At 39.8% G+C, this 26,328-nt stretch overlaps 1 protein-coding gene across 3 annotated transcripts in view; it reads left to right on the top strand.

The window, feature by feature from the left end:
- The window catches only part of calcr (calcitonin receptor), a 53,169-nt gene extending 28,266 nt beyond the window's left edge, over positions 1-24,903 (top strand). The window contains exons 5-22 of one of the 3 annotated variants that reach the window (XM_085792053.1): positions 2,499-2,584; positions 2,713-2,869; positions 3,028-3,138; positions 3,236-3,348; positions 4,101-4,173; positions 4,265-4,375; positions 4,547-4,653; positions 5,191-5,356; positions 5,451-5,561; positions 5,748-5,860; positions 8,591-8,682; positions 11,244-11,370; positions 15,594-15,747; positions 16,607-16,667; positions 16,850-16,916; positions 17,034-17,252; positions 17,812-17,853; positions 21,392-24,903. In XM_085792053.1, coding sequence (XP_085648179.1) covers positions 2,499-2,584; positions 2,713-2,869; positions 3,028-3,138; positions 3,236-3,348; positions 4,101-4,173; positions 4,265-4,375; positions 4,547-4,653; positions 5,191-5,356; positions 5,451-5,561; positions 5,748-5,860; positions 8,591-8,682; positions 11,244-11,370; positions 15,594-15,747; positions 16,607-16,667; positions 16,850-16,916; positions 17,034-17,252; positions 17,812-17,853; positions 21,392-21,613 — 2,132 coding nt within the window. In that variant the 3' untranslated portion in view covers positions 21,614-24,903. Of the gene's footprint in view, positions 1-2,498; positions 2,621-2,712; positions 2,870-3,027; positions 3,139-3,235; positions 3,349-4,100; positions 4,174-4,264; positions 4,376-4,546; positions 4,654-5,190; positions 5,357-5,450; positions 5,562-5,747; positions 5,861-8,590; positions 8,683-11,243; positions 11,371-15,593; positions 15,748-16,606; positions 16,668-16,849; positions 16,917-17,033; positions 17,253-17,811; positions 17,854-21,391 lie in introns of all 3 variants that reach the window. The other 2 variants (XM_085792052.1, XM_085792054.1) reach the window with 2 other exon arrangements.
- Positions 24,904-26,328: the final 1,425 nt, after the last annotated feature.

Here is a 26,328-nt window from a genome sequence, read left to right as displayed (position 1 = left end):
AAATGTATGTATGTATGACCCTTTAGGTTTTCCTTACTTTAACCCTCTGTCCAATAATATTCATTGTAAATCAACAGCTCTGACACTGTAATCTGACAGTTGTCACATTGCTAATTCATCCATGGTAACACTGTCCTCTGCCTCTTCTACAAACTCAAACCTAGATTTTTGGTATCATAGCTGTAACAAAGATTTAATGTCCATGTTTTTTTTTAAGGAGGATTGGTTCTCCAACAGATTCCAGTGTTACTGCTGAGATTTTTTGGATTCTTTCTATTCCCTCAAAGAACAGAGCTTTTGCTGCCAAATCCAATTGCTATAAACAGTGAGTTCCCTTACGTAAGTGTCTCACTGAAGTAAATGCATTTTTTGCATCATATCCTAAGCAAGTATGATTTATGTTGAGCAGCAAATAGATGTAAATGTTCTGGCTAAGTTCCCTGCAGTACTAGGCCTAGTGCTTTTGCCCTTCCCAGACAGTACAGTCAGCTTGTATTGCAACATCTTTCCTTTTGATTTTCTGTTTGGTAAGTCATAGTTCTGGGGAAGTTCATGCTAACTATCAAGTTTTTTCCCCCCTTAATGGCTGTGCTAGCAATAATAATAAGTCATGGCAGTAATGGTCCATTAGTCTGCTGGAGTCCACCAATACCATTTTTCGGAATGGCGGTCCTTCGGAATGGCGGTCGCCCCCCCATCAGGTTGACGGGAGAATCGATACGTGTATGTGCTGATTCAGATAGTTACAATAAATAGGGGTTATTGTGATTATTAATTCCATTTAAATGTGCCTGGAACTGTGGAAACCTGCCTGTGAGGTCTTGGTGACGTGTGCGCACCAAGTCAATTGCCTCCCTCTTCCACAGTGAAATCAAACGTGCGCCTCGAGCGCGCGGCTGATTTAAAGGCGAGGAGAGGAGCTCATTTGATTGGTGAAGATCTGACTCGGCTGTGTCAAACCCACTCCACGCCTTCTCTCCTCCCTCTATGCCATTTGCGCCGGTGGGAGGGAAGTAGGCGGGATGTGCCCCGCTGCGCTTCGAAGGAAAATTGCAAACTGCTCCTGGACACGCCTCGTTGGCGAAGCGAAGGCGAAGTGCAGGGCAGAGCTCAGAAGAACGGACTCGGCTGTGTTAAACCCGCTCCACGCCTTCTCTCCTCCCTCTTTGCTGCTTGCGCCGGTAGGAGGGACGGAGGAGGGTTGACACCTCCCCCTGCTGCGCCGCCACACCCATCTCGGCGCGCCTCGGTCTACCATATTACCAAATTCGCTGGGCAGGTGCTGCGCCGGCCGCGTCGTGCTGCGCTACCCTGTGTTGCGCCACGGAATTAGAGCCCCATATGTTACACCAGCTAAGCATCAGCCTGTTAACTTCTTTGTTAGCATGTCAGAAAACATTTAGCTCTCAAGTACTTCCATAGTATAGGCAGTCTTACAGAGTTGCTAACGTAGTCAAAGACTTTTGAAATCTCATCACTGCAACAGTGGAGGAAAGATGACTCATATAAGATTCATAATCTGAAAGTAACTTATTAGCTCAATGTGTTTTATCAGTCAGACAGAATGAAAACAGACATTTATTCATATTAAAATTGATTCTATAGGAGCACTTAATGTTACGTTTTACGTAGTTAGGAGAGTATGAGCAGGTTTTACATTATGAGGAATGCAAGGCTCAATAATGTCTAGCTGAGGAGATCCAGATTCAAGTCATGTCTGATTTAGGCAATGCAACATGATCGAGAGAGGGGAGGTGAGGGAGAGGACAGAGAGAGGAATGAAGGGTATATACAGAGAAAAGAAGAAGCAAAGAAAAGAGGGATTAAACTAAAGGCAGGGACGTCAGAATCAGAGAGATGGATGGGGAGAGAGAATATGAATGAGAGAACAGAGAAGGTGTTTCTGTAAGAGAAGGCTCATAAAGGATCTTCCCAAAATGCCAGAGATGTTAAAGTCCCCTTATGGCTCCTTATTTGAAAACCGATGCTGCTGATATGAGGCTTTGAGGGAGATGTACAGTTGGAAGTGATCGTTGAACCGTTGATGAGCTGTTGGAGAAGACTAGGCAGTCACGCTATGGTTGTTGTTGTCAGGAACAATGCAATCTCACTCTTAGCCCAGTCATGGGTCTACAGTAAATGTGGTTTTAAGTACAACATTTGAGAATTTGCCAGAAAATTACTCCAGAAAGGGAATTTTCTGTTTGACATAACGTTTGATGATATACGCCAAGTTAAATAAATCACAGTAGTTCTTAAATGCTGAGATTCAAGGTCCGATTTATGGGTTTGGGTGATGCCAACATACAAAGGCTGAAAAACAAAGACAGAGCCAAAGAATATAGCGAAATTCTCCACTCAACGATGTTACTCCAAACAGAAGCCATAATGTACCTTTAAGTAATCCGATACAGTACATGAAGCTTTGGGATAATCATCAATGGATTACATTGTTCTTAAAATGTCATTAAGGCAATACATGATTTTTTCCTTTACAGAAAAAGTGACCAAATATTGTGATGAATTGGGTAACTGGGTGGAGACTGGCTCCATCTGTCAGTCAGCTTCAAAGGACAAATTAGAGGTATTTGGACATTTACATCTGGATGCTGGTTTCCCTGTGAGTAATGGAAGATTGAGACAAAGCTTTCCTCAGTTTGTACACTGACTCTATGTTGAACATGTGATTTTTATTTTTTTTTCTCTCGGAAGGAAGTCCTGCATTTTTTAGGAGACGCTGCAGGAGAGCTGAGCACAGAGACCACAGGGGTTAACGCAGGAAAAAGCAACGTTGCAGACAAACTGATCCTCGAGAATGAAAAGAAATGCCTCGAGAAAATGAAGCAAGATCCTCCTCTTGATAAATCAGGTGCTGGTGCTGTTTTCTGGAATCCAGTTTGCTTCTCTGGTCCACCAATGAATGTTTCTTATTTTTAGTCAGCATGTCTTAACATGAGTTTTCATGTTGGACAAATGTTCGAACAGGAGACTTGTAAACGTTTCATTGTGTTTTTGTTGGTGCTGCAGGTCTGCACTGCAGTCGTACCTGGGATGGCTGGCTGTGCTGGGATGATACCCCGGCGGGAACCTACAGCTCCCAAAACTGCCCCAATTATTTTCTGGAGTTTGACCCCACAGGTAAGCAGTGAGATCTAGAGTGAATATCCTTTTACCCAATGAATTCACCTTTGATCTTCGGATGAGAACGTAATGAGGTGGAACTTATTCTTTTCAGAAAAGGTAACTAAGTACTGTGGAGAGGACGGGCAATGGTTTCATTATCCAAAGACCAATAGGATATGGACGAATTATACACTCTGTGCAGCCACCTATGAGAAGAGACAGAGGGTAAAGTACTTTTAATGTAATTAATTATCTGCCAAGGATTTATTGTACAGTATTTTAATACAGATTCTGAGTAACTAGGCACATGGATACCACTTCTAGGAAGTTTTGGACATGTGGTTGCACTCACATTTACATACAAAGACAATTTAAATCAGTCTTTAAAAAACTGCATTACTGAAATTACACTTAAAAATGCAATTTGGTGTTAAAATGTATAATTTACACAGCTGTACCATAACACACAGCACATAATGGGCCCTCATGAGATCAGATATATAGTTTTTTTTTTTTTTGATCAGCTGTAAAGGAACTGAGTAGTTTGAGGATACTAATGTGCAACAAATCAGCCTGAACTTGCAGTGGTAAGCAGTGGTCCCACTTTTGTCATATTAGACATAGCAGTTTTGCTTGGTGGGAAGCTGTTGAGGGATCACAATGTCCTCTCTTAGTTCTGGGACCATGACTTGTCAGCCCACACTGCCTTTACTGTCTGTGCAACATGTTATCAAACCTAAACCCTGAAATGGGTTGTGAATCAGTGCCTCTGTTGGTATCTTCCAAAACATTAAAAATGATTCAAACAACAGTTTTGTCACTTGCCTCCACTGTGGATGTGGTATAGCTATGGTTTATTATTCCTCTTGTTTGAGTCTTAGTTTTTGTATGTGTTTTTTTGCGGACCATTGTCTACCAGGAGTTAAGACACACAGTACCTGCGATTAACATTGAAACATCTGGGTTGTTCCCCACAGGAAGTGAAAATGCTGCAGAATGAATACGAATGCCTTCAGAAAATAAATCGAGGTCCACCCTTGAACAATTCAGGTACTTATACTGTCGAGTATCTCTCTTACTGTGAAACTACTAGAAAAAAAAGAACAAATATCAGACTTTTGTGTTTTTGTTGCTGCCACAGGTCTGCACTGCAGTCACAACTGGGATGGCTTATTGTGCTGGAACGATACTCCAGCTGGAACTTATGCCTCACAAAACTGCCCCGATTATGTTTCTGACATGGATCCCACAGGTGAGCAGTGACTCCACAGTGAAAGCTTTTGCTATCAAGCTTATAAATGACCTATTTTTTTTCTCTTTAGTGATAAATTGACTTTTGATCTTCTATTGACTGCTGGACACAGATGCACAGATTTATAGAAATTCTAATATACTGTTTTGTTTTTGTTTTATTTTATTTTAGAACAGGCAACTAAGTACTGTGGAGAGGATGGACAGTGGTTTCGCCTCCCGGAGAGCAACAAGACCTGGACTAATTATACACTCTGTGCTATCAACTTTAAGGAGAAGGTTTTGTATTGTTTATGAGATGACTATTAATCAGAGATCGTGAATTGTAATTAGGCTTAACAGTACCACTTGATTCTCCTGCTAGTTTAAGACATGTGGCCTCCAACCCCAAAGTAAATTGTATGTATGTGGCTTCCAATTCTGAACCTCAGACCATATACAGTATCATGTTGTATTTCACATGGTCAGCTAAGCAGAGAGGCAGTAATTTTGATATAATCTGATCTGGAGAAGAAAATGCAGCATTTACATCATTCTTTCTCTCTCTTTATTTTGTGGCCATTTAATTTATTGTGTCCCCCCAGTTCTGAGGTTTATACCATATACCATGTTAAAGTTTATAAAAAAAGGAAATGTCTCTACATATTTCATTTCATTCCACGTATGCCATAACTGTGTGTCACGCTCATCCTTTTCTTCCTTGTTCTTGTTTGTTTGTTTAGTTCTTAACATAGCCTCACTGTCCATTGTGTTATCCTGATTGATAACGACTGTGCATGTGTGTGTTTGCATGTATTGTGTGTCACTAAAATGAAGGCAGCGGCCCAGCTCTCCCGGGACACTGAGGTACAGAACGTGGGCGAGGCCACAGTCATCCCCACGGTGAACCCAGAAGAGCAGGAAATGGTGCGGAAGAAAATCCTCGACAGCCAGTACAAATGCTTTGAGAAAATTAATCGAGACGTGCCCTATAACAAATCAGGTATTGTGGTGGTGATATCGACTTTTCCTGAAGCTCACTCTATCTTTCTGTGCCTCTCCTCTTAGCCGTCTGTGTGACTTTATTGACGCCACAGGTCCGTACTGCAGTCGCAACTGGGACGGCTGGCTGTGCTGGGACGATACTCCGGCGGGAACTTTTACCTCTCAAAACTGCCCCAATTATTTTGTGGACTTTGACCCCACAGGTGAGCAGTGAGAGTAAGAGTTAACCTCTCATGATCTTGTGTTTTTAAAAGAAGTTGGGCCATGAAATATTAATTACTTGGAGGATGAATTATTCACCAATTCTAATGGAAACAGAATACAATGAAGAGAATGGACTGGAGGATAGAATTCACTGCAAATATGTATTACTTCATTGTTTCTTGCAGAAAAGGCCACAAAGTACTGTGGGGAGGATGGTCAGTGGTTTCGCCACCCAGACACCAACAGGACTTGGTCCAACTACACACTCTGCAATGAAAACACCACAGCCAAACTGAAGGTAATTTATTTCTGATAGCTCACTATCATAGATCTACTGTGGTGTGATGGGTCAGCATAATCTTTTGTTGCCTGGAGCACTCCCGTATTTGCAGTGTGGGCAGACGGGAGAAAATATTCAAACTTGAAATACAGTTCTGCAACAGTTCCAGTCGTAGTTCCACAGAAATATTTACACATGGAAAATAACAGGAAAATGCACAGGGTGAGGTCACGCCTCGTCTGAACCGATGCATGTGTTTACTTGCAGGAATAGAAAGTTTATGGCCATGATTTGTATTTTCAATGAGTGGACTGGGTTCTAATCTCACAGCTAACAAACAGCAGTTGTTGTTGTTGTGTTGTGTTTTTTTCAGTTGAACACACTTTGCATATTCAATAAAACCATCATGCTATTCTAAGCCCATGTGTCCTCCAATATTTACAGTCATTATGAAATGATGGGTTCAGGCAGAGGAGTGTCTCAACATCATCATATATTAACAATAGTCTTATCACCAACAGCACCAGGCTGCTGTGCCAAGCTCCTAACGACGTTTCCCCATGGAAACCAGACCAGGACACCAAAGAGCTCATTGCAGTATTGTGCCAAGACGGACATCAGACAGTCAAGGACTATAGGAGATATTTGGCATTTGCATGACTTTTAACTTGTTTAAAAGTCTTTAGTTAACTATATTATGAATAGTTTAATCAACATTATCCATCCACTCAGTGATCATACAACTTTTTTTTTTTTCTTTTTCCACGGTGCCCATAACTTGACTTTCAGTCATCATCCCTTAAAGGGACAACGAGGAGTTTCAATTTGGTTATAAAAAAGTCTCACGTTAATGTGGATGAATCTCCGCTACCCACACTTGTTAATGGGCCCATTTTCTATAAATATATGGTTTTGTCTCTATCGTTATTTTGTTATTATTAGTGGTGGCGGAGATGCTGGTCGAGCCGACCAGCGTTTCTTTACTTTCGGTTTCGTGGTGAGTCATGAGAATAATGCCGCCGAATCGCCGTTTATGGTTGGAACTACGACGGTATGTGATCGTCTTCCAACCTCTGACTTTAATTATTGATGAATGAAAACATGAGTCTGTCTTCCGCCAGTCAAAGAATTTCACGGTGCGCGGAGGCTCATAAATGTAAAACACTTCGCTTTTCCAAAACTCCTCGTTGTCCCTTTAATAAAATAATATTGGGCCATTGAATGCTAAGGTTTTTGCTATGTATTGTCATAAATTGATGACTGTAATTGGTCGATTTTTGTTAGAGATTATTTAAGTCCAAATTTTGCATCAGGCAAAGTACTGCACAAAAACAAAATTTGAACTCCAAACCAAAAATGCCTACAAACACACTTTACTTTATGATTTGTTTGGTTTTTTTTCTGCCTTTCCATTTGAAACCTTTTATTCTGTCATACCTATTGTTAGGCACTCCATGTCTATCCTGTCTCTGTTTATATACTATTAAACCTATTATCAAGCTAACCAGAGTTTTATCACCCAGAATTACCAAGTTTTATCACCAAGAAATAACAAAACAACGCTCCTTTGCTCTTCCATCTGGAACAAGGAAACTGGCCAATTGCAAATACCTGCAACTTGTAAACAAAACCTCTGCAAAGAATTGCAAGAAATTCCCTCTCGCTGCATTCAGTCAGTGCAGTTGGAGCAGCTGTTCTGGCAAACCTAGGTGAAAGACTAAAAATCTGTCAGTCGATCTGAACCAAACCAGAGATCAGCTGCTGCATCTGTTGCCACAGAAACCTGATCTTTGCTGACTCAGCCCTCCAACTTCACGCAGGGTCTGAGAACAAACCGCCTCAGCAGTATGATCCAAAAGAGAAATAAGGCAATATAAATGTCCCACGATTTTCTGATAAGGCTCAGTTGATGCCAGCTTGTGCTCATATTTCTGTCTTTCACACCATGAACTGAGGGGGTTGTTGATAATGTTACAAAATTCTTCCATATTTCTCTGTGTTTGTTGACCCAGAGTTTTCATAACCCTATGTTACTGTCACCAAAAGTAGTTTCTATCTTTGAACAACATTAAATTCAATCCCAATTTATCTTATAATGTCTGTTTCATCTTAAGAAGGGTACATTAGGGTGTACAATTATCTGTCTTGTATCAGATTGTATACTGTATTATAAATATAATAGAAGAAATGTCAATAGTCATAGTTTTGTTATCTTTAATATACAAATCATTCATGATGAATAACATCCTCTTATTGTTCTTCAAATGTAAAACAAATTACCAACCACTGCTGAAAAGGGAAACAATGATGGAACATTTTTAACAAGTTTACTAAAAAATAGTAGTTTTATAATAATTCAATGGATTTTCACATCTAACAATTACTTCATGTGTATTCCCATTTTCAAAATAGAACCAATGCATTGGAAATGTGGAGTTATTTAAAAACATGTCTGATTATGTGTCTGGGTGCTACATTGTTTTCTGTTGTAACATTTGGTTTGATGGTATCATATATTGTGGATTCAGAAATTGGAAGAAACTAACACAAAACCCAGGCTACTAAAACACAACCGAGGTTTCCCATTCCCTGCTCAACACTGTTTCTTCCTTAAAGTGAAAAATGAAGCATTGATTTTTTTTCACACAACACGTGACATTTCTGTTGTTTATTGTCACACTAAAGTCTTTTTTCCCACTGGATATGCTACACATGTTATCTCTTATTGTTTGTGGTTTTTCTTTGCAGTCAGCGTACATCCTGTTTTACATGGCAATTGTGGGTCATGCTCTATCCATAGCCTCCCTGCTTATCTCTCTGGCCATCTTCTTCTACTTCAGGTAATGGATTAAATGTGATGTTTCTGTTCCTCTGTGTGAGAGCGTAGGTATAGCTGTCGTTGCGAGTGGATATTCGGGATGGTTATGCTGCAGTGACAGTGGCTGATGCAGTTCGTCACTGTGCAAGGATGATTGAATGATTAATCGGTGGTAGTTTTGCCCTTAAACGCTCAATGATCTTCCCTGTCATCAGTGGATCTGACAGGCACGTAGATAGAGCTGGGCTTTCACTACAGTCTCCTGAAGCCATTTCATTACTCATCATGCAGTAGTTAGGTCAGTCAGCACTGTCTTCAGTCTGTGTCTGCCTGCGCTGTAAGACTTGTTCTACAGTTGGAAACACTTGCCCGAGAGATGCAGAAGATTTTTCAGTGTTAACATGTGTTGATTTTATAATACAGTTAAATGAGTCGATTGTTTGTTTGCTCATTGTCTTACTCTGGGGCAAATGTTTAACACTGACTAAAAGATAGGCTATCTGCTGGTGTAAACACTTCCTCAGTATTAAATAATTAGTGAGAACTGCAGTTGAATATTTTACCATCTTCTTTATCACAGATTAATTCAAGCTATCCACCTGAAAATAGTTCTGCTGCTCCACTGAGTGTCATTTAAACACAACTTAAACTTTGGCTAATTTCATGCAGACTTGGTCTCCTTATACAGCACATTATTTCATGGATATTTAGGATTCAGAACTGGAGAGCTGTGAAGTCCATTAAATGTGTAGGTGCTGTGCTCTTATTGGAAACGTTTGCAGCTGAGTGCATTGCTCATTAAGGATCGCTCATCCCAAGGTACTACTTAATCCCACGGGTGGAGAGGGCACAATTAATGGAGATACAGCTATTGAAATTCAATTAGATAAGAGTTGACAATAAAGTTAATAATGGAGAGCCAGGTATAATGTTTAGTTAATGCCTGCAAAATTTGGGAATAATGAAGCCTTAGACAAAGTGAACAGAGTGTGCAAAAGTATGCACATTGTTGAAACTTTATATCATTGTAAGTTTATCTGTGGGAAAGAACTTAATCAGTTTTGTTTTAATGGAACAAAAATGTTGAAAAACCTAAATGCAGAGCCTGAGAAGAATAAAATAATAATTTTATGTTCTGTAACAATATTTGGATGGGTTACTTTGTTGGCCATGTAGTTCTCGAATGCTGCGGTTGTAAAAATTTGACATGTTGAGGGGTACTGACCTCCTAGATGCAGCTGTTATCCAGAAAAGATCTTGTTCGAGACCCTCAGTGTGCTGCAAAGTTTTATATACACTCATAAATCTAGTGGCAGTGTTTAGGGCAGGTGCATTATCACAAAACCCCCTGTGACCCACTGAGAGTCAGACTCTCAACGCGGTGACACAACAATTCAGTGGGAGACATTCACAATTCATCAAGATCAAGTCCCAACAAATTAACATCTCTATAAAGTCACAAAGCTATTGGCTAAGAAAGCCTTTTATTTATTTATTTATTCTTTTTAGTCGCTACTTAGCATATTTATAGCCAGAACACTTAAAATATCGGCGGCTTAATGTTTCTTATAAGATCCAGATGTGAAGCTTACAATGGTATGTGGTGGTGTACAGCTGCACTCTGTTATTTATGACTCGACATCAACACTGTCAAGATTCCCAGATGAAAATACTCCAGCTTGCTGTGGAAAAACAGGAGTTGGTCGAACGGCAGATCCGAAGACAGTGGGACCTGTGACAGTCTGAACAACACAGCCATAAGGATTCAGCATGTGTTTTGACATCTCCCTTTGGCTAAAAAAAAAAAAAAAACTTGCATATAAGCATTCAGCCGCTTCTCCTCTTGCTGCATTTCTGTTAACCTCTGAAAGAGACAGTGAGAATGTGCAGTAGTATGTTGGTCTGTGTTGGCCCTGAGGAAACTTCCTGCTCTTCCTGTTTTTCATGGGTCTCGTGGGTTTTATGACTCAACAACGACAAAACTGGCCGTAAGGAGTAAAAGAACACAACTTCTAAAACTGTGGAGGACATATTTATAGGAGGCTATTCTGGCAAATATATTCGGTACAAGGTTTCATTCAGCCTTAAACTGCAGTCTTTTTTAATTGCTGCCCTGATTTTAAAACACTTAATAATTACAAAAAAAAAAAAAAAAAATCCAAGTGATTTCGATTCTACAGTAATAGTTAGTTTCACTTTGCCTGGGAAGCGTTTCATTGTGCTATTAATTCTGAGTGGCCGGCCAAGGTAATGAGGAAGCACCCTTGGGATCCATTTATGCATTATTTAACAGCACTAGCATGTACAGTACAGTGCAGCATTTACTGTAGAGGCAATCCAGCTTGTTGATCCCAGGGATTTTTACCAGCCACAAATATCATTATGAGATGAAAGATTATGGATATTATAACAGACTGTAGCAATGACAGCCTCATTAAACTATCAGCCTGCCAGTCGTGTGAGTTACTCGTTTGTGTCAGGTTTTTGTCTTCTTTAATGTTGTATGTTAATAATGTCAGAGGAGATTTTATTCCCAGTGTGTTATGTTTTGGAATTAACCAAATGGCCGACCTCTTCACTCAGGAGTCTGAGCTGCCAAAGGATCACCCTCCATAAGAACCTCTTCTGCTCCTACGTGCTCAACTCTGCCCTCACCATCATGTACCTGGTAGTGGTGGTCAACAATCCTGATGTGGTCAGCAGAAACCCGGTGAGAATATGTGAAGCGTTGCATTGTGGGATTGTTTGCAGAAAGTAGTTCTCTGGACATCACACGTTTCCTGTTAACAGACAACTGAGGATGTGCATTCAGCGCTGACAAAAAAAGTTGCTTATATACAGACATTTTTAATGTTACCATGACATTACTTTTTAGAGGTGAATCTTTATGCAACATACATCCTCGCACACCTTTTCGTTTGGCAGGTCCACAGGTAAATAGATGACCTGCGTGTCCAAAAGCACAACCTCGGCATAAAGACAGTAAAGTAAAGAGCACTGGCACGTTCATTCTGGTTTGTATGAAAATGAACCACACACTGGATGTCTGCCACATATGCTACTATATTGTAAAAACTGGTATAAGAGATGACTGCAGCGTAAACAGATAGAGCTTCACTCTTGACAAACTACCAGGGCAGGATTTAATCAGTGTTATTGATCAGCCACACAGGATCATGTTCTTTTCTCTGGAAAATTGTAATCATAATAATAAGGCACGTTTTCCATCCCAAACTATTAGTTTGCTCCTCGATCAGCTGTCACCAATCCTTACACACAAACTTTAAACACAGAGCCTCAGCAATGTTCATTAATCAGCCTTAAGCTCACAGTTAGTGTGGGCTGTCGTACCTCCAAACTGACGTTTATTCCAGTGACATGTTTCCCTCTTTGAGATAATGAACATTTTCCACTCATTACTTCTGAGATTTGTGCAGTTTTAGGCACAAAAACAACATTTCCCTCACAAGTTCTCAGTCATTTTTTGTTGTTTTCCGCCTCATGTCCATGCACACATCTCACTGATGGAGAATACATCGTCACAATAAAAACTCAGACTCATATAAAGTGGTTGACAGAAGATGAGAAGTACTCTATTATAGACACACACAAAGTTCACCACATTCATCATCTTAGTTTTGTTTCCATGTGAAAACGTTCTAACTAAACACAAAACAACATCACGGCAACACACTGATGCTGGTGGAAATATAAATGGTTATTTAATCATCTATTCATTAACAAAAATTGGCCTGTACCAACTGGAGTCATGTGTTAGCATGGCTAAAAGGAAAAACCCCTGTAGAATATATTATGTGGAGGAGGATTACATGCACTCTTGTTTCATTCTTAAAATTAGATACAAATAAATTTACATTTCATGCAAAACCAAATAAATATGCAAGAGAGAAGAAAAATCAATGAACTTTTTGAAATAAACTTGATATGCAAAGCCAATAATTTAAATGAGCTGCTCTGTCGTTTCAATATTTAATAGTTCGTAGAGAGCAGTGTGCTCTAATTAGTATTTCATCTTACTGTGCCATTTCTTGGCAGTGCTGCAAAGTTGACAGACAGTTTTTTGCACTCCTCCGCATTCTCCTGTTTTGGAGTCGCACTGAATTCTTTGCAACCCAGAGGTCTGCTTAGGTAGGGATGATAAATCTGTCTTGTAGGAATGTCTCGCTATCAGGACTGAACATAAATTCATGTGTTACTCTTCAAGAACCACTCCTTTTTGGAAATCAAAATATTGAAAGCCTGCTGACTCGGTGCTGTGCCGCTTTTTTAAAAGTGGTTGTTCCAGAGTTTTTCCTATTCCATAAAAGGATTGTATCTGCTTTGCTTTTATGTAAAAAAAAATATATATATTAAAAATCTAAATCATTCTGATATACAGTATATAACTGTGACAATATGGACTATATGAAAAACAAAAAAATGACAAAAAAAAAACAAGATGCCTTACAGAAAACAACAAAAACAGCAGATCGAAATTGGCTCAGATTTCACACAATCCCCTCAGCCTCAGCCTCCTTTGAGCTGAAGCATCACTGGCCCAACAACATACTGGAAACATCCAGGAGACAGCAGAGGTTTGGCTCAGTCTCACTGCTGTCTTTATTCACATCCCATCTCTAAGCATATCCAAGAAGCAGGCAGAAATCACAGCCATCATCATCATCATCATCAACCTGAGGAAATATATATATGTATTTGTGCAACAGCTCCCTCTCAAATCTCTCCTTGTCACCATTTGTCAAAAATGTTTGTGTTGAATCTGTTACTTTCTGACATAGGACTGTCAGGTTGTGCTAACTCGCTGAAATATAATTGGTCAACATGGCCCCGCTTTTTAAAGAGGAAGCCAAAGAACAAATCACATGCACCATTGATTGAGATCCGCGCGTGTCTGTTGGGAAACATTTAGAAATTTAGCGCTGCCAAAGCAAGACTTAAAAGCCTTTTTTCTGCGCTGGTGATTTAGGGATAGTGGATTGTGGTGGAGATTTGCTCTCACAGAGAAAACACGCTCTTGTTATTCTCTGGTGTGGTGATACAGAGTCTGGTTTGGCCTGCCAGCAGTGTGGAGGAGTGAATCCCCAAAGCTTATGTCAAACCCAGGAGGAGACTGAAAACATGAGAAACATCTACATGATCTATAGCAGCTTGATTTGTAAACCAGATAATTGTCGGTAACATGAGACAAACCTTGGTTAGCTACAGAATAAAACAGGTCTGATTTGGTGAAAAGTGAGTGACCTGACCCTCTGTATACTGATACGAGCCCGTGTCTGTTATAGTGGAGATTCCTCAAGTGGAAAGGGAAACGCAGGAAAGTGCGGGAGACACATGTGGCTAAAAGTTTAGAAGTGGATGACTGTTGTGTGTTTGGAGTTAAGGGGACTCCAGAGAGCAGCAGTTAATAGCAATGCCAGCACTTTTGAATTATACTGTGTTGCATGGATGCTCTTTTAACACAAGACTTAGAACCAGAAACTTGATTATACGTTTTTAAAAATATATATGACAGTTTGATCCGTTCACATCATCATAATTATCGCAATACAGACATCATCAGCAGCAATAATACATTTTTATACTCAAGTATTTGTTAGGAGCACATTTTATACTGTAGCTAACCCGTCATGATACGCTAATATATTATCTTGCAGGTATTATTTATAATACAGGCAGTGATGAGTATTCAACCTTTTCAAGTAACTGTCAAAGGTGAGCCGGCAGCTATTGTGGGAAATAGATTAAGTGGCACTTTGGTAAATGGCATAAAGGTTGTTCTATAATGCTTTTCTGTCATGGCAAAACGTGCTCTGTGGGTTTATGAAGCTGTGCTGTCTCTAATGGATTTCCAGTGACAGCATGGAGCTGGAGTTGAGTTCACATCTAGCATTTTAGGAAATTGAAACAAGTTTAAAAGGCATAATCAAAAGCAGAGATACAATATGGTATCATCTGCATAAGAGCTGACATTTCAGGGGGTAAAAAACATTTTGTATAGAGAAAATGTCAAGGGGAGCTAACACTGGTTCCTTTTAGACAGTCTAACTCTACCAGGAGGTTATAATTTAAACCAGCTGTGTTTATAAAATCATTGGGAAGCACTGGAAGCTAAGAACAGAAAAGGAGTATTGTAAACATCAAAATATATTTTTCAGTATAAATGTAGAGCTTTCTGAGTAGTTGTAATAGACGGAAGAGAAACATTGATGTTTTGCAACAGGATGCAAGATCAGCCGAATGTGGGATTTGGTTTTACCACAACCTTGATTTTTATTGGAGCCAGTTTGTCCAATGGGGATGAAAAAGCTGTTTGAGCTGGAAGATGAAACCAGTAAAAGATTGACTCTCTCTGCTAATTTTTGTGGAAATATTTTAGAAACCTTTTGAGCAGACATCAGTTATAGGGGTAATTAATGGTCATTAGAGGAATTATAGCTCATGCAATATCCATAATTAAAGCATGAATAGATATGATTGACATACGACTGTCATCAAAGTTACTTTTTTCAAGAAATTGTCATAATGACACAATCAAAGAAATAAAAATGCTGTCATGCCGTCGCTCTATGGTGGATGCATGAATAAGAAATTGCTTAGTAACCTATACAAATATGCTCCTGCTTCTTTGTGCAAAGCGGGATAAACACAATCAAAGAATGCTCCCAATACAGAGAGAAATTATCATTTCCATCTCAGCTCCCCTCCAGAGGGGGTAAATGAATAAACATCCTCTCAGTCTAGAAAGAATAATACAGGCTAATGATTTTGTGCCAGGAGAACAAAAATATCCTCTTAGATCTTTGGGTCTCCCTGCTGAGATGATATCAGGAGTAGCAAAATTGAATTGTTTTAATGGATCATTTTAAACATGAAAAATCAAAAACAAACAAACGGTTTGTTCTGTCTCTGCAGGTTGGCTGTAAGGTGCTACACTTCTTCCACATGTACATGCTGGGCTGCAATTATTTCTGGATGCTCTGTGAAGGCATCTACCTGCACACACTCATCGTGGTGGCTGTGTTCGCAGAGGAGCAGCACCTGCACTGGTACTACCTCCTGGGATGGGGTGAGTCATCTACATTTGTTCAACGCACTGTTTCTTGCGTGACATCATTTTACTATTGTGTGTGTAAAAATTTACATTTTCGTAGCCACAAAAGACTCGATCACAGGTTGCAAGGTCGGTAAGCAATTCAGCGAGATGGGTTCACAATCTAGCAGCTGCAATTTACGTGTAACCACGCAGTCCTTGCAGAGTATGTCAACGTGAATGTGCTGAAAGCTTTATAGGCCCCCCTGTCGCTCAGTGCTGCTCCTATCCTGTTTTTCACCTTGTTCAAAACAATGGGCACAGTTCTGTCAAACAAGTAGGCAATATTACTAAATGGATGGTCATTGTTAGAAATGGAGGAGGGATGACCTTGACACCCCAAACAGTATGTGTGAATGCTTGTATGTGTGTGTGTGTGTGTGTGTGTGTGTGTGGAGTGCAGCCAGTTTGTTAGGTCCATCTGTGGTCAATATGCTGCAGGGACGCAGCTGTGTCTGCAAATGAACTGTACTAGGACTCATGTGTTTATATCCAGATGAAATGAACCCAGACTCTAGTGAGTTTTTTTATTTTAATTTTTTATGGAGTGGATTTTAAAATCAACACGGAAATTATCCATGTGGTGTTGTTAGGGGCTGTAATGCATGAGGAAAGTCGGTAGGAAGGAGGCAGAGAGTCGATGCCTGCTTTTCAGCTTTTACAAGAATTAGTGCAGTGATAATTACAATGCAGTCATTTATTTAATGAGGAAGCCTGAGAACAACAACACCACTGACCAAGCTAACCGCCTTTTTTACTGTTGCATGAATGACAAATTGATTTCACTAAATTCACTCAAGACCTCATATGGCCGCCGCCTTTTTTCCTGTCCAAGGCTTTCCACTGGTCCCTGCATCCATCCACGCCGTGGCAAGGAAAAAGTATTTCGACGACAAGTGAGTAATATTCCAGAAACTTCTGCAAATAAACAGGAGATGCTTACATATGTGCTCGTCTGTGTGTGGCAGTGAGAGAGCGCGTACAGATCCGCACACGTGCATGTTTTTGTATGTGTGTGTGTGTGTGTGTGTATTTTGGGCGGCAGACAGCACTGACAGATATGTTTTTCCTTCTGTAGCTGTTGGATGAGTGTGGAAACCCATCTGCTCTATGCAGTTCATGGTCCTATAGTGGCAGCACTTCTTGTAAGTCTGCTAATCCACTGTTTCAACACAATATGAGACCAGTGTTTTTAGTTTGTACTTTTGGTTTTAGTTCATAAATGCAACAGAAAAAAGATTTTTTTTTTCCCCTTTCTGCAGGTGAACCTCTTCTTCTTACTTAATATCATAAGAGTGTTGGTAACTAAGTTGAGAGACACGCACCGTGCAGAGTCCAACATGTACATGAAGGCGGTGAGAGCCACCTTGATCCTGGTGCCCCTGTTGGGAATACAGTTTGTCATTTTTCCGTGGCGGCCAGAGAATCGGCTGGCCGGGGAGGTCTACGAGTACATCATGCACATACTCATGCACTACCAGGTAGGTGCAGAGCTGACGGTGAGGCACCGTTTGGAGCTTGGTTCAATAAATATCACACGGCAGAAAACTGCTGCTTCTCTGCTGCCTCTCTGTGGGTTTCAAGCGTTTTGCATTTCCAAATTGTAATTATGCATAAATGTACTGAATGATTAATGTTGATATTTAGACCCAAACCCACACTTTACATGAAAAAAATAAATGCAATAAAAAAGCAAACATCTTGAGCCCAGCCCAGGTTCCTCAGCACCCCAGAGTCCTGTCAGACTCCAGATTTAGCCACTTGGCTTGCTTGAAGGTTTCCACCCATAAAACCTTGTTTTCCTGTCATGACTGATTGATGTGACTTATTTCTGAATTGCCTTTAAAAAAACAGTTAGTCACTTCATTAACTTAGTTTAACTACCATTTAGGCACTCAATTAAACAACATTGTAGGAAGTTAATTAAGTTCATTCACTAACCAGAGAGAAAAAGATGTAGATTATCTCTGGTTTCTGATCTCTCTACATTTTTGTGAATATGTATTTATTAATTTAGTGCATTTTTGCTTCTTTTTCAAGGGTTTACTGGTGGCAACAATATTCTGCTTCTTCAATGGAGAGGTAAGCACCATTCATGTATTTACACATATACAAAAAGTGTTTTTCTTTAATTTTTTTGTAAAGATAGTAACTCTAGCTCTGTCCAATGACAGACAATGTGAATCCTTATAGAGATTGAGTTATATATGGTCTGTTTAATTAGTGACCTCCACAGGTTTTTGTAGGTCAATCTCTTACCTTTGGACAGAGTCAGGCTCCTTGCTTCTCATTGTCTCCTGGCTTCAGCTTCATATAACAAAGCTATAAGAGAGTTGTATTCCACAGTGTCAAATGACTCCTTTAAGAGTGGTGTAAAATATGCTGCGGAATATTTACTTTGAGTGGCATGTCCCACAAAAATGTTTTGATAGAGCTATTGGCCTTTTAAATAAAGGTCAACCTGCACATGGATCTGTTCACTCATGGAGCAATAAAACTTCCCATTGCCCATGACATTAAACGAGACATCAGCCTCCATCAGGCACAACATTTTCATATTTTGTTTTTCGGGTCAGATCTCTGACATCTTACATCTGTACCTGATAGCGTATTGAGACGTGACCCCTGAATGTCAAACACAGATGTAAAGTTGTTTTTTGGCATCAAGAGTTGGAACATACAGAGATCCTGCATCTGTCATTAATCCAGTTTTAACAGGTTATAAAGCATTGAGCTGTGCGTTACCTCTATCCAGAGCTGTGGCAGTAAGAACTGAAGGGTCACATCAGGTGAAGAGTAAGACATAGTTTATAAATGAGTGGTTTCCAAGCCCAGCTGGAAATGGACTCTCCTTTCAGGTCTTTGTGTCAGCTTTTTTTTTTTTTTTTTTGAGACTGTCTGCTGCTGTCTGATTGCAACCATCCTTAGCTTGGTTGAAGCACTTCTCTGAGCAAACAAGTTGTATTGTCATTAAATGTGAGGTTAATGGTGTTGTGGAGCCCTCTCAGCTCAGTGTCAGATGCTTTCAGGCTCATGGTCTCTGCAAAGCAAAGCACCAACAATGCAATGTTGTCAGGCTGAATGAGGCTCGTTTTAGCAGGTCATTATTCTCCATGACAGTGTGAGAAGCTCAGACAGATCAGACAATTATTTCTGTTCCATTTAAAACTAATACACTTTTGTTATATTTCTGGAGTGACAGTGAGTGAAACTATCCACAGAGACAATGATGCTCCTTTGAGGGTTGTTTTTTGTTAATTTTTTTGCATGAGAAGAAAACAGGCCAGAGATGCATAAATAGCGAGTGGAGCAGATTTAAATACGCAGAGTGAGGTGCCTGGCATGAGGGAACTATTGTAAGCTTGTGTTTGTTTCATTCAGACTGGAAAATAGGTCAGGTATTAGTTCATACATGAACAGCCAGAACACAACAGCATAAACACAAACAACATAAACAATGCGCACACACTGAGTTATGAATAATACACGGGGCGTATGGTTGAAGGGTGAGGCCCCTTCTGTGGGTGACATGGGGTCAACACAGGGCCGTTGTATAGGGGAGAAAGGTGATGATAATTCTAGGGGCCCAGTGCCCAGTAGGTCCCACAAAAACCCCAGTAGTCTGATCTTTGTATGACTGAATTATTCTGCATAAGACCCTGACTAATACTCATAGTAATGCTGCATTAGCATCAAAACAAAGTAGGCTCAATAAAAAATGATATATGTAGTCTAAGAAAAAAAGTGGAAAAGTCAGGGGCCAGGGGTCCACTTTAGTATTCTTTCAGGAGGCCCAGAATTCCTAGCAACGGCCCTGGGTCAACAAGCACACAAACTGTGTGAATGAGAGGGTTTCTCCACTTCACCCGCATAATGACCAATTCAGTTCCCTTAATCAGGGCACGGGTTTGTGGAGTTGGGTTCAATTCTGTTTTTTGATTTGAAGGCCAAACTGCACAGACCTGCTTTGTTTCGTCAATGGCCCCATTGTGGCGTTAGGTCAATGAGACAAACAGCTTCCATGCTGTATTTGTTACATCAAGCAAGACGCTCTACATTGAAGCTGCTCTTTTGTCTCATTATAACAATTAGTGTCAGGATTTACAATATTAGATCATTGTGTGTTAATATACTGTAGCCTCCTCAATTAGACTAGTATTAGAGTGTTGCAGCATAAAATGATTAACATTGCACAGTGGGAAATTCACAGCTCTAGTTTCTGTTTTTAGGAACATGGTTCACACTCCAGCTCCAGTGCAGCTAATCAGCCAATACAGTATATACATACTGTAGTAATGAATTAATTAGCTCAGACTACAAAGACTGACTAACCAGGTTTTTCTGATTATCAGTCAGTTTATCATGGATCAAGGAAAAATGTGTCAAACATCCTCTGTTTCCAGCTTCTTAAAAATTAACATTTGCTGATTTTCCTGTTTTATACCATCACTTTGAATTTAGTACTTGATTGATTCGTGTTCATCCTGTAGCAGCATAACTGTAGTTTTATCACGAACTTCAGTATTTTGGTCTGTGTTTCTATGTTTATTAAGATCCCCATTAGCATCTGCATAGCATACGCTATTCTTCCTGCAGCTCTCCAGACTTTCCATTTAACATCAAAGTTAGTTGTATAGCTAAGTGCTGATGACATCAGGGACCATAAATACGCACACAGATTACGTAGATTCATTTTCAGCATGATAATGGGTTTTTTAACGGTACAACATGGATTTGGTTTATAGCTGCAGAATAATAATACTGTAAGTGTGGATGTCCCTGCTCTCCTGACATTTGTTGCATTTTGTGTATTTACTGAAGTGCGGAGCAAGTTGAAAAGTATTCTCCTCAGTACAGCAAAAACAAAGTCAGGATAATCTCCTTGACTTTGTTATTGATTAACACAGAGTAAACCACAAACATAACAGCCATAAAGAGGAGTGGCATTAATGTAGATTATATGCATGGCTGGTGCCAGTTGTGGGGAGAACTCATATATAATAATGGAACCTTAAACATACAGCTCAACAGAGATTACATCTTTCTGCCCTTTAATGATTCACAACTTGGCCACATTTCAATAAAATGTGACGTCTGTGTTACATTTCCTGATGAACATCTGTTAATGCGACTGAAATGTGAGCAGTCCACATATGCTGCAGCCATTGCTTTGACATCAGATCACCATCATCGGACGGATTCATGTTGTCACAAAGATGGTGTTTACACGGGCGCCGTCGTGTTCACGTTGCAATGTAACCGCGTATTGATTTGCATGTAAATTTGGACGTCTGGTAGAATCATTTTGTGGTCGGATAGAACAGAAAGGCAAAACAGGAAAAAAAAAAGTTCTGGAAAAATGTTTGAGCAACTTTGACAACTAGAAAAACAAAGTAGAGACATTTGCATTGAGGAGTATGAAGTATGGAGCATGCACGGAAACAGTTACACACTTTCATGACTTTGATGGAACTACCAAAGTATTTTTTTCAGGTGCAGCCAAAAAAAATGTGACTGTTCTTGGTGATTGATTATCACTGACAATTATTACCGACAGAGAGTGAAATATTGTCACCATGGTAAAAAACTTGTGTCTGTCTCCTCTGTGTGTGACGTCCAGGTACAGGCAGCTCTGAAGAGACAGTGGATGCAGTATAAGACTCAGTGGGGTCAGAGACGAAAGGACCACTGCTCAATGCGCTCCACATCTTACACAGCCACCTCCATCTCCGAGGTACCCGCCTTCATGTACCCCCACGACTGCAACAGTGAACACTTGAACGGGCGCCACACAGACGACCCCGAACTGGTGGCGCTGAAATCAGGAGAGACGTACGCATGAGTCAAACCGAGGATGGAGAGCGTAGCGGCGTGGGAGCAGCCGAGGACGATCGACAGAGATGTAGAGTAAAGAGTGGAAAAAAGGAATCCCGCCATATCTCAGTGATTAAATCTCAGAGGCTAATGCTGATGTGTTCAGCCCAGGATGATAATACGGGTCTGGAAATAAAGAGCTCAGTGGGACGGAGACGGTTTAGCTACAAGACTGACACTTCATTTTAACTTTACCTTGGTGTTACAGCTGCTTTTTCAGAACTTTGATGTTGGAGAACTTGTGGCATGAGACAAGAGCTGCTTTTGACATATGTGTCACTTCCTAAAGCTGCTACACTGTGTGTGAGCGTGCTCACAGTGACGGAGGCCTGCGCTGGAGAGGAGACAGACAGAACTGTGACTGACACGATGACAGCAGGGGGGGGGGGGGGTTCTGTTAGAGATGTTGGTGGTTTTGGGTGCAACAGTGATGATGATAATGAAACCAGTACTGATTGACATGATGAAGAGTTGAACGATGAAGGTGTGTTGATGATGTTTAACAACGTGAAGTAGAATCATATACCAAAGGGTACGGTACGTGGGTCACAGCTATGAAGGGGTTAACTGTGTCCAGATGAGCACAGATGTGGTACCCTGAAACAAAGGACACACACACACACACACACACACACACACACACACACACACACACACACACACACACACAAAAACATACACACATGCACACATCAGCCAACATCACAAACCTGATCATATGTGCCATGCTAGAGGTCAACACTTCTAAAGATCCTCTGCGCTTAAAGCTCTGGAAATGTGTACATATATAGTCTATGTTCACCATGTTTTGTTTGAAAAAAAAAAAGTGTTTTGTTTTTGGTTTCTATTAATATTTTATTGTTTCTGGTTCCTTCATACGTGCTAAGTGTTCGTCCTGTGATGCTGCACTCCTGACTGCTTTGTTGTTTTGCAGCTGCTGTATTTGTGCTGATGCTGAAGATCACAGAGCTGAGAAGCAAAAAGAAGCATAATACAGTATACACACACACAGATAAAGATTAAAAAAAAGAGACATGAATTAAAAAAACTAAACTTTATGTTGAGGTTAAACAGCCACATGAGTTGTTTCACTGTGTTTTAAGTCAAATATGCTATCAGTTGTGCCAATGATTCTGACAGAGAAGCAGCACTGCTGCACTGTCTTGTTTTACTCTCAATCATCCTTTGTCATGCTCATGAAGCCTTTAATCTATCTTCTGTTTGTTGAAAATGTAATATTCAGTTTGCTCCTTGCATATTTATTCATGAAGTTTGTAGCCTTTTGTATGAATGAGCATCCAGGGGTGATGAGGGGATCACATCCATACTGTATGCACCAATTTACATTCCTCTCATAAAGGCACGTTCACATCCTGCTCACAATGGTGCACTGTCAACAAAACAAATATGTCCTGAACACACTGATGTAAATCATATGTCATTGTTGATCTGTCATAGGACGTTGGAGGATGAAAGTTTGAAAGTTCAGAATTATGCATTTAACTTTGATTCCAAACAGGGACCACAATGGATTTGTTTTGTCTGTAGCAAACATTACATATAACTACATACAGTAGCCCATTATATATACACACACAAACTAAAGACAAGTCACACTAGTCTAAGCCAGCTATAAAACTTTTATTGGAAATATGTTTAAATTAGAGTTTAAAATTGGTGATATTTTATGTTGTTATTGTCAACAAATCCCATGAAAAGACAAAACCATCAACTTTTCAATCAAATCTTTTAGTACTTCCTGTTAATGATGCTCCACATGAGGCCTGATGGTTCCTACTAAAAATCTACTATGTCTTTTTTCTTTCTCTTTTTTTTTCAAGTTAAAACATTTTCTAAAATGCTTGGGCAGTTTGGTTTTTGGGAAATGCTACCCAAACAAAAGTAAATATTGCCTGGACTATTTTCAGCTATAGATGAATACTTATTTGAAGGTTTAGAAGGATGGTAACATAAACCACATCGTCTATGTTCATTTTTGTTTGTTTTTGTACAATAATGAACTTTTTAAGGCTTTACTTGAACATGGCATTTTGGAAATTGGGCCATTTTTGGTTTTGCTACTTTTCATGGGACAAAAACAATGATCGACTATTCAAATAATTTGCATAAAACAAATTTGGCTGAGATGAGGTTTTCAGTTTTACTTTCACACTTAAAGTAACATTCACTAGATTTTCAGGGTCTACTGTGCTATTACCTGTTGAATTGTGGTCATCGTTTGTGTGATAATATTATTATCTCGTCCTTGTCAACTGGAAAAACTGATTGACAGGGAATTATGGGAGATACCGAGAGGGTTACTTTGAAGAATAGTTGGTAATGTATATCCATGGACCTCTGCAGCAAACCTAAGATTAGGTTGCACATTTAACAGCACAGAATAGCGCTGTGCAGTTCACATAATGCATTAATTTATCAATTAACGTTAATATATAAAAAAAATATATATAAATTATGAATATATTTAAAGATTTATTGTGAACATATGCCTTTTTTTCCAAGATAAATCAAATTTAAATATACTGTGGTTCATCTGGGAAGAAATCTGAACACTCACTCCTGCAAGCTAATAACATTAAATTAGTCTAATTAGGTCACTAAATCAAATCATATCAATCAGATTATCAAAGTCACAGATGCAGCTCTTTAGTAGCTGTACTGTAAATCTGCAGTTTAGCCAACAGTGAGTTCATGACCTGCACACGCTTCACTTTACTATTGTCCCTGAATTCCCTCTTGAATAAAACAGAGATTTGGACCTACATATTGCAATACTATATTTCAATGACTTTGCTGTTAGAGCCAGGTATAAGGAGGAGACGGAGAGTGACAATCAATATGAGCGAATGACATCATCCTCCTATGATGGCAGACTAGGTTTTAGAGCTCCTCATATTATTCTCATGTGAAATTTTAAAGTATATTATTTATTTTCCTAAGAGACTCATCTTACGCCTCGTCTTTAAAATGGTGATTTGCCTTGGACACTGTAATACATGTTATTGATTCTTTGGGTTTGGAGAAGGCAGATTCTGTATATTTTGTATGTTCATGCCCATGTAAATAAGAGCAGATGCTGTGTATATAATAGGTTTTTTGCACTGTGAAATATTCTGACAGCTATTTTTGTTACATTTCTGTCATCCATTTTGGCTTGTACCTGTCTCTCTTTCTCCCTCTCAGCTCAGACCGGCATCATCTCAAAGCTGATAAAAAAAATGCAGTTTTCAAAAGCCAGACTGATTGGTGTTTTTCTTTTCTTTAAAAAACATGTACCTAAGAATACACTATTCTTCAATGCTTTAATGCCTAAACAACAAGCAGTCAGAGGAAAGTTGAACATTGAAAGAACTCAGTTTAAAGTTGATCATCATGATTGGACTATGAGAAGTACTTTATGAGGTCTATCTCCAACCACACCAGCAAAAACTTTAACAGTCTCTCTGCACTTTATTCTCTGATGATTCAGCAGCATTTTCCTCGCCAACACTGTTCTTGTCAGTGTTTCAGGGTTGAGAGATTTTGTATAATGAGTGTGCAGGGAAAACAACGGAAGTCTTACTCCATTTGGTGTCTTGCTTTGTGATCCCTCGGGCTTGGCAGTGCCATGTCGCCCCCTCCCCTCTTAATTCTAAAGCTCCGGCTCAAATCACATACCAGCACCCCATGTGTCCAACAAGACAGATTCAACCGACACATTTCATCTCCAAGATGGACGCCTGCTCACACCCTGAGGTTATCTCACTAACAAGGCTGAGTTCCTCCCATTTTTATGAATATTTTTCAGCCTCTCAATAGGCAGATACTGTATAATGTGTAATTTCAGGCTCTGCTGAATCATAATGGTGAAGCCAAAAGAAGAAGACGCACTGTCCTGCATATTCATAGCCACTTCTGATTGTAAAAGATAACAAAATGGTGATAATATATGACAGTTATGTTGGATGTGTATTGAACATCAACCATCGGATTATTTGTCAGATAAATATTTTCCTGTGCCAACGACATAACACTTAAATCATCAAAAACAATATTTAAATGAAAATATTCAATAAAGAGTCTAAAGTATGGAGTAGAGATGGAGTTAATAAACAGAATGAGGGTGAATTCTCGATAATCTTTGGAGATCTTTCTGTTATGAGCTCTCTTCAGCTGATTCAGTGGAACAATAAAACACAAAGTTGGAGGGAGTCGTAAATTGCTTTGACCAGCCTCCATCTTGGGAACGTGCTAGCCTGGGAAAATGCAGGAAACCGTCAGCTGCTGGCTATTTCAGGCACTCGAGAATGCACCCTGACGGTGACAATCTCACAGCACTCTGCGCCAATCTAACGACGTGTCATGTGAGCTCAGATATCAGCATGGAAAGTGGGTTAGAGTTGGTAAAGTGATCATTTGTGTGGTTTTTACTTTGCAGCGTTGAAATGAAAACTGAGCGTACTTCACGTCTTGATCTTTATCCCTGCGTCTAAAGAGGTTTCCAGTCTTTTGACACCATCAGAAATGCAGCTTTTGATCACGGCTCTTCAGATCAGTGATGTTGTGGTTGGTCACTTTCTTTTCCTTCTTGCTCTGACTCTGATCTTGACAGATTCATATCCACTCAATTCAACTGAAGTGTATACTGACTGCGCACTTAACCACTCTTTCATCTGATGCTGG

Source organism: Trachurus japonicus, chromosome 11, assembly GCF_045865225.1.
Source record: "Trachurus japonicus isolate A0001 chromosome 11, Traja_1.0".
Classification (NCBI taxonomy): Eukaryota; Metazoa; Chordata; class Actinopteri; order Carangiformes; family Carangidae; genus Trachurus; species Trachurus japonicus.
Note: the sequence above shows the minus strand (reverse complement) of the source record. Positions and strands in the feature narration are given on the sequence as shown.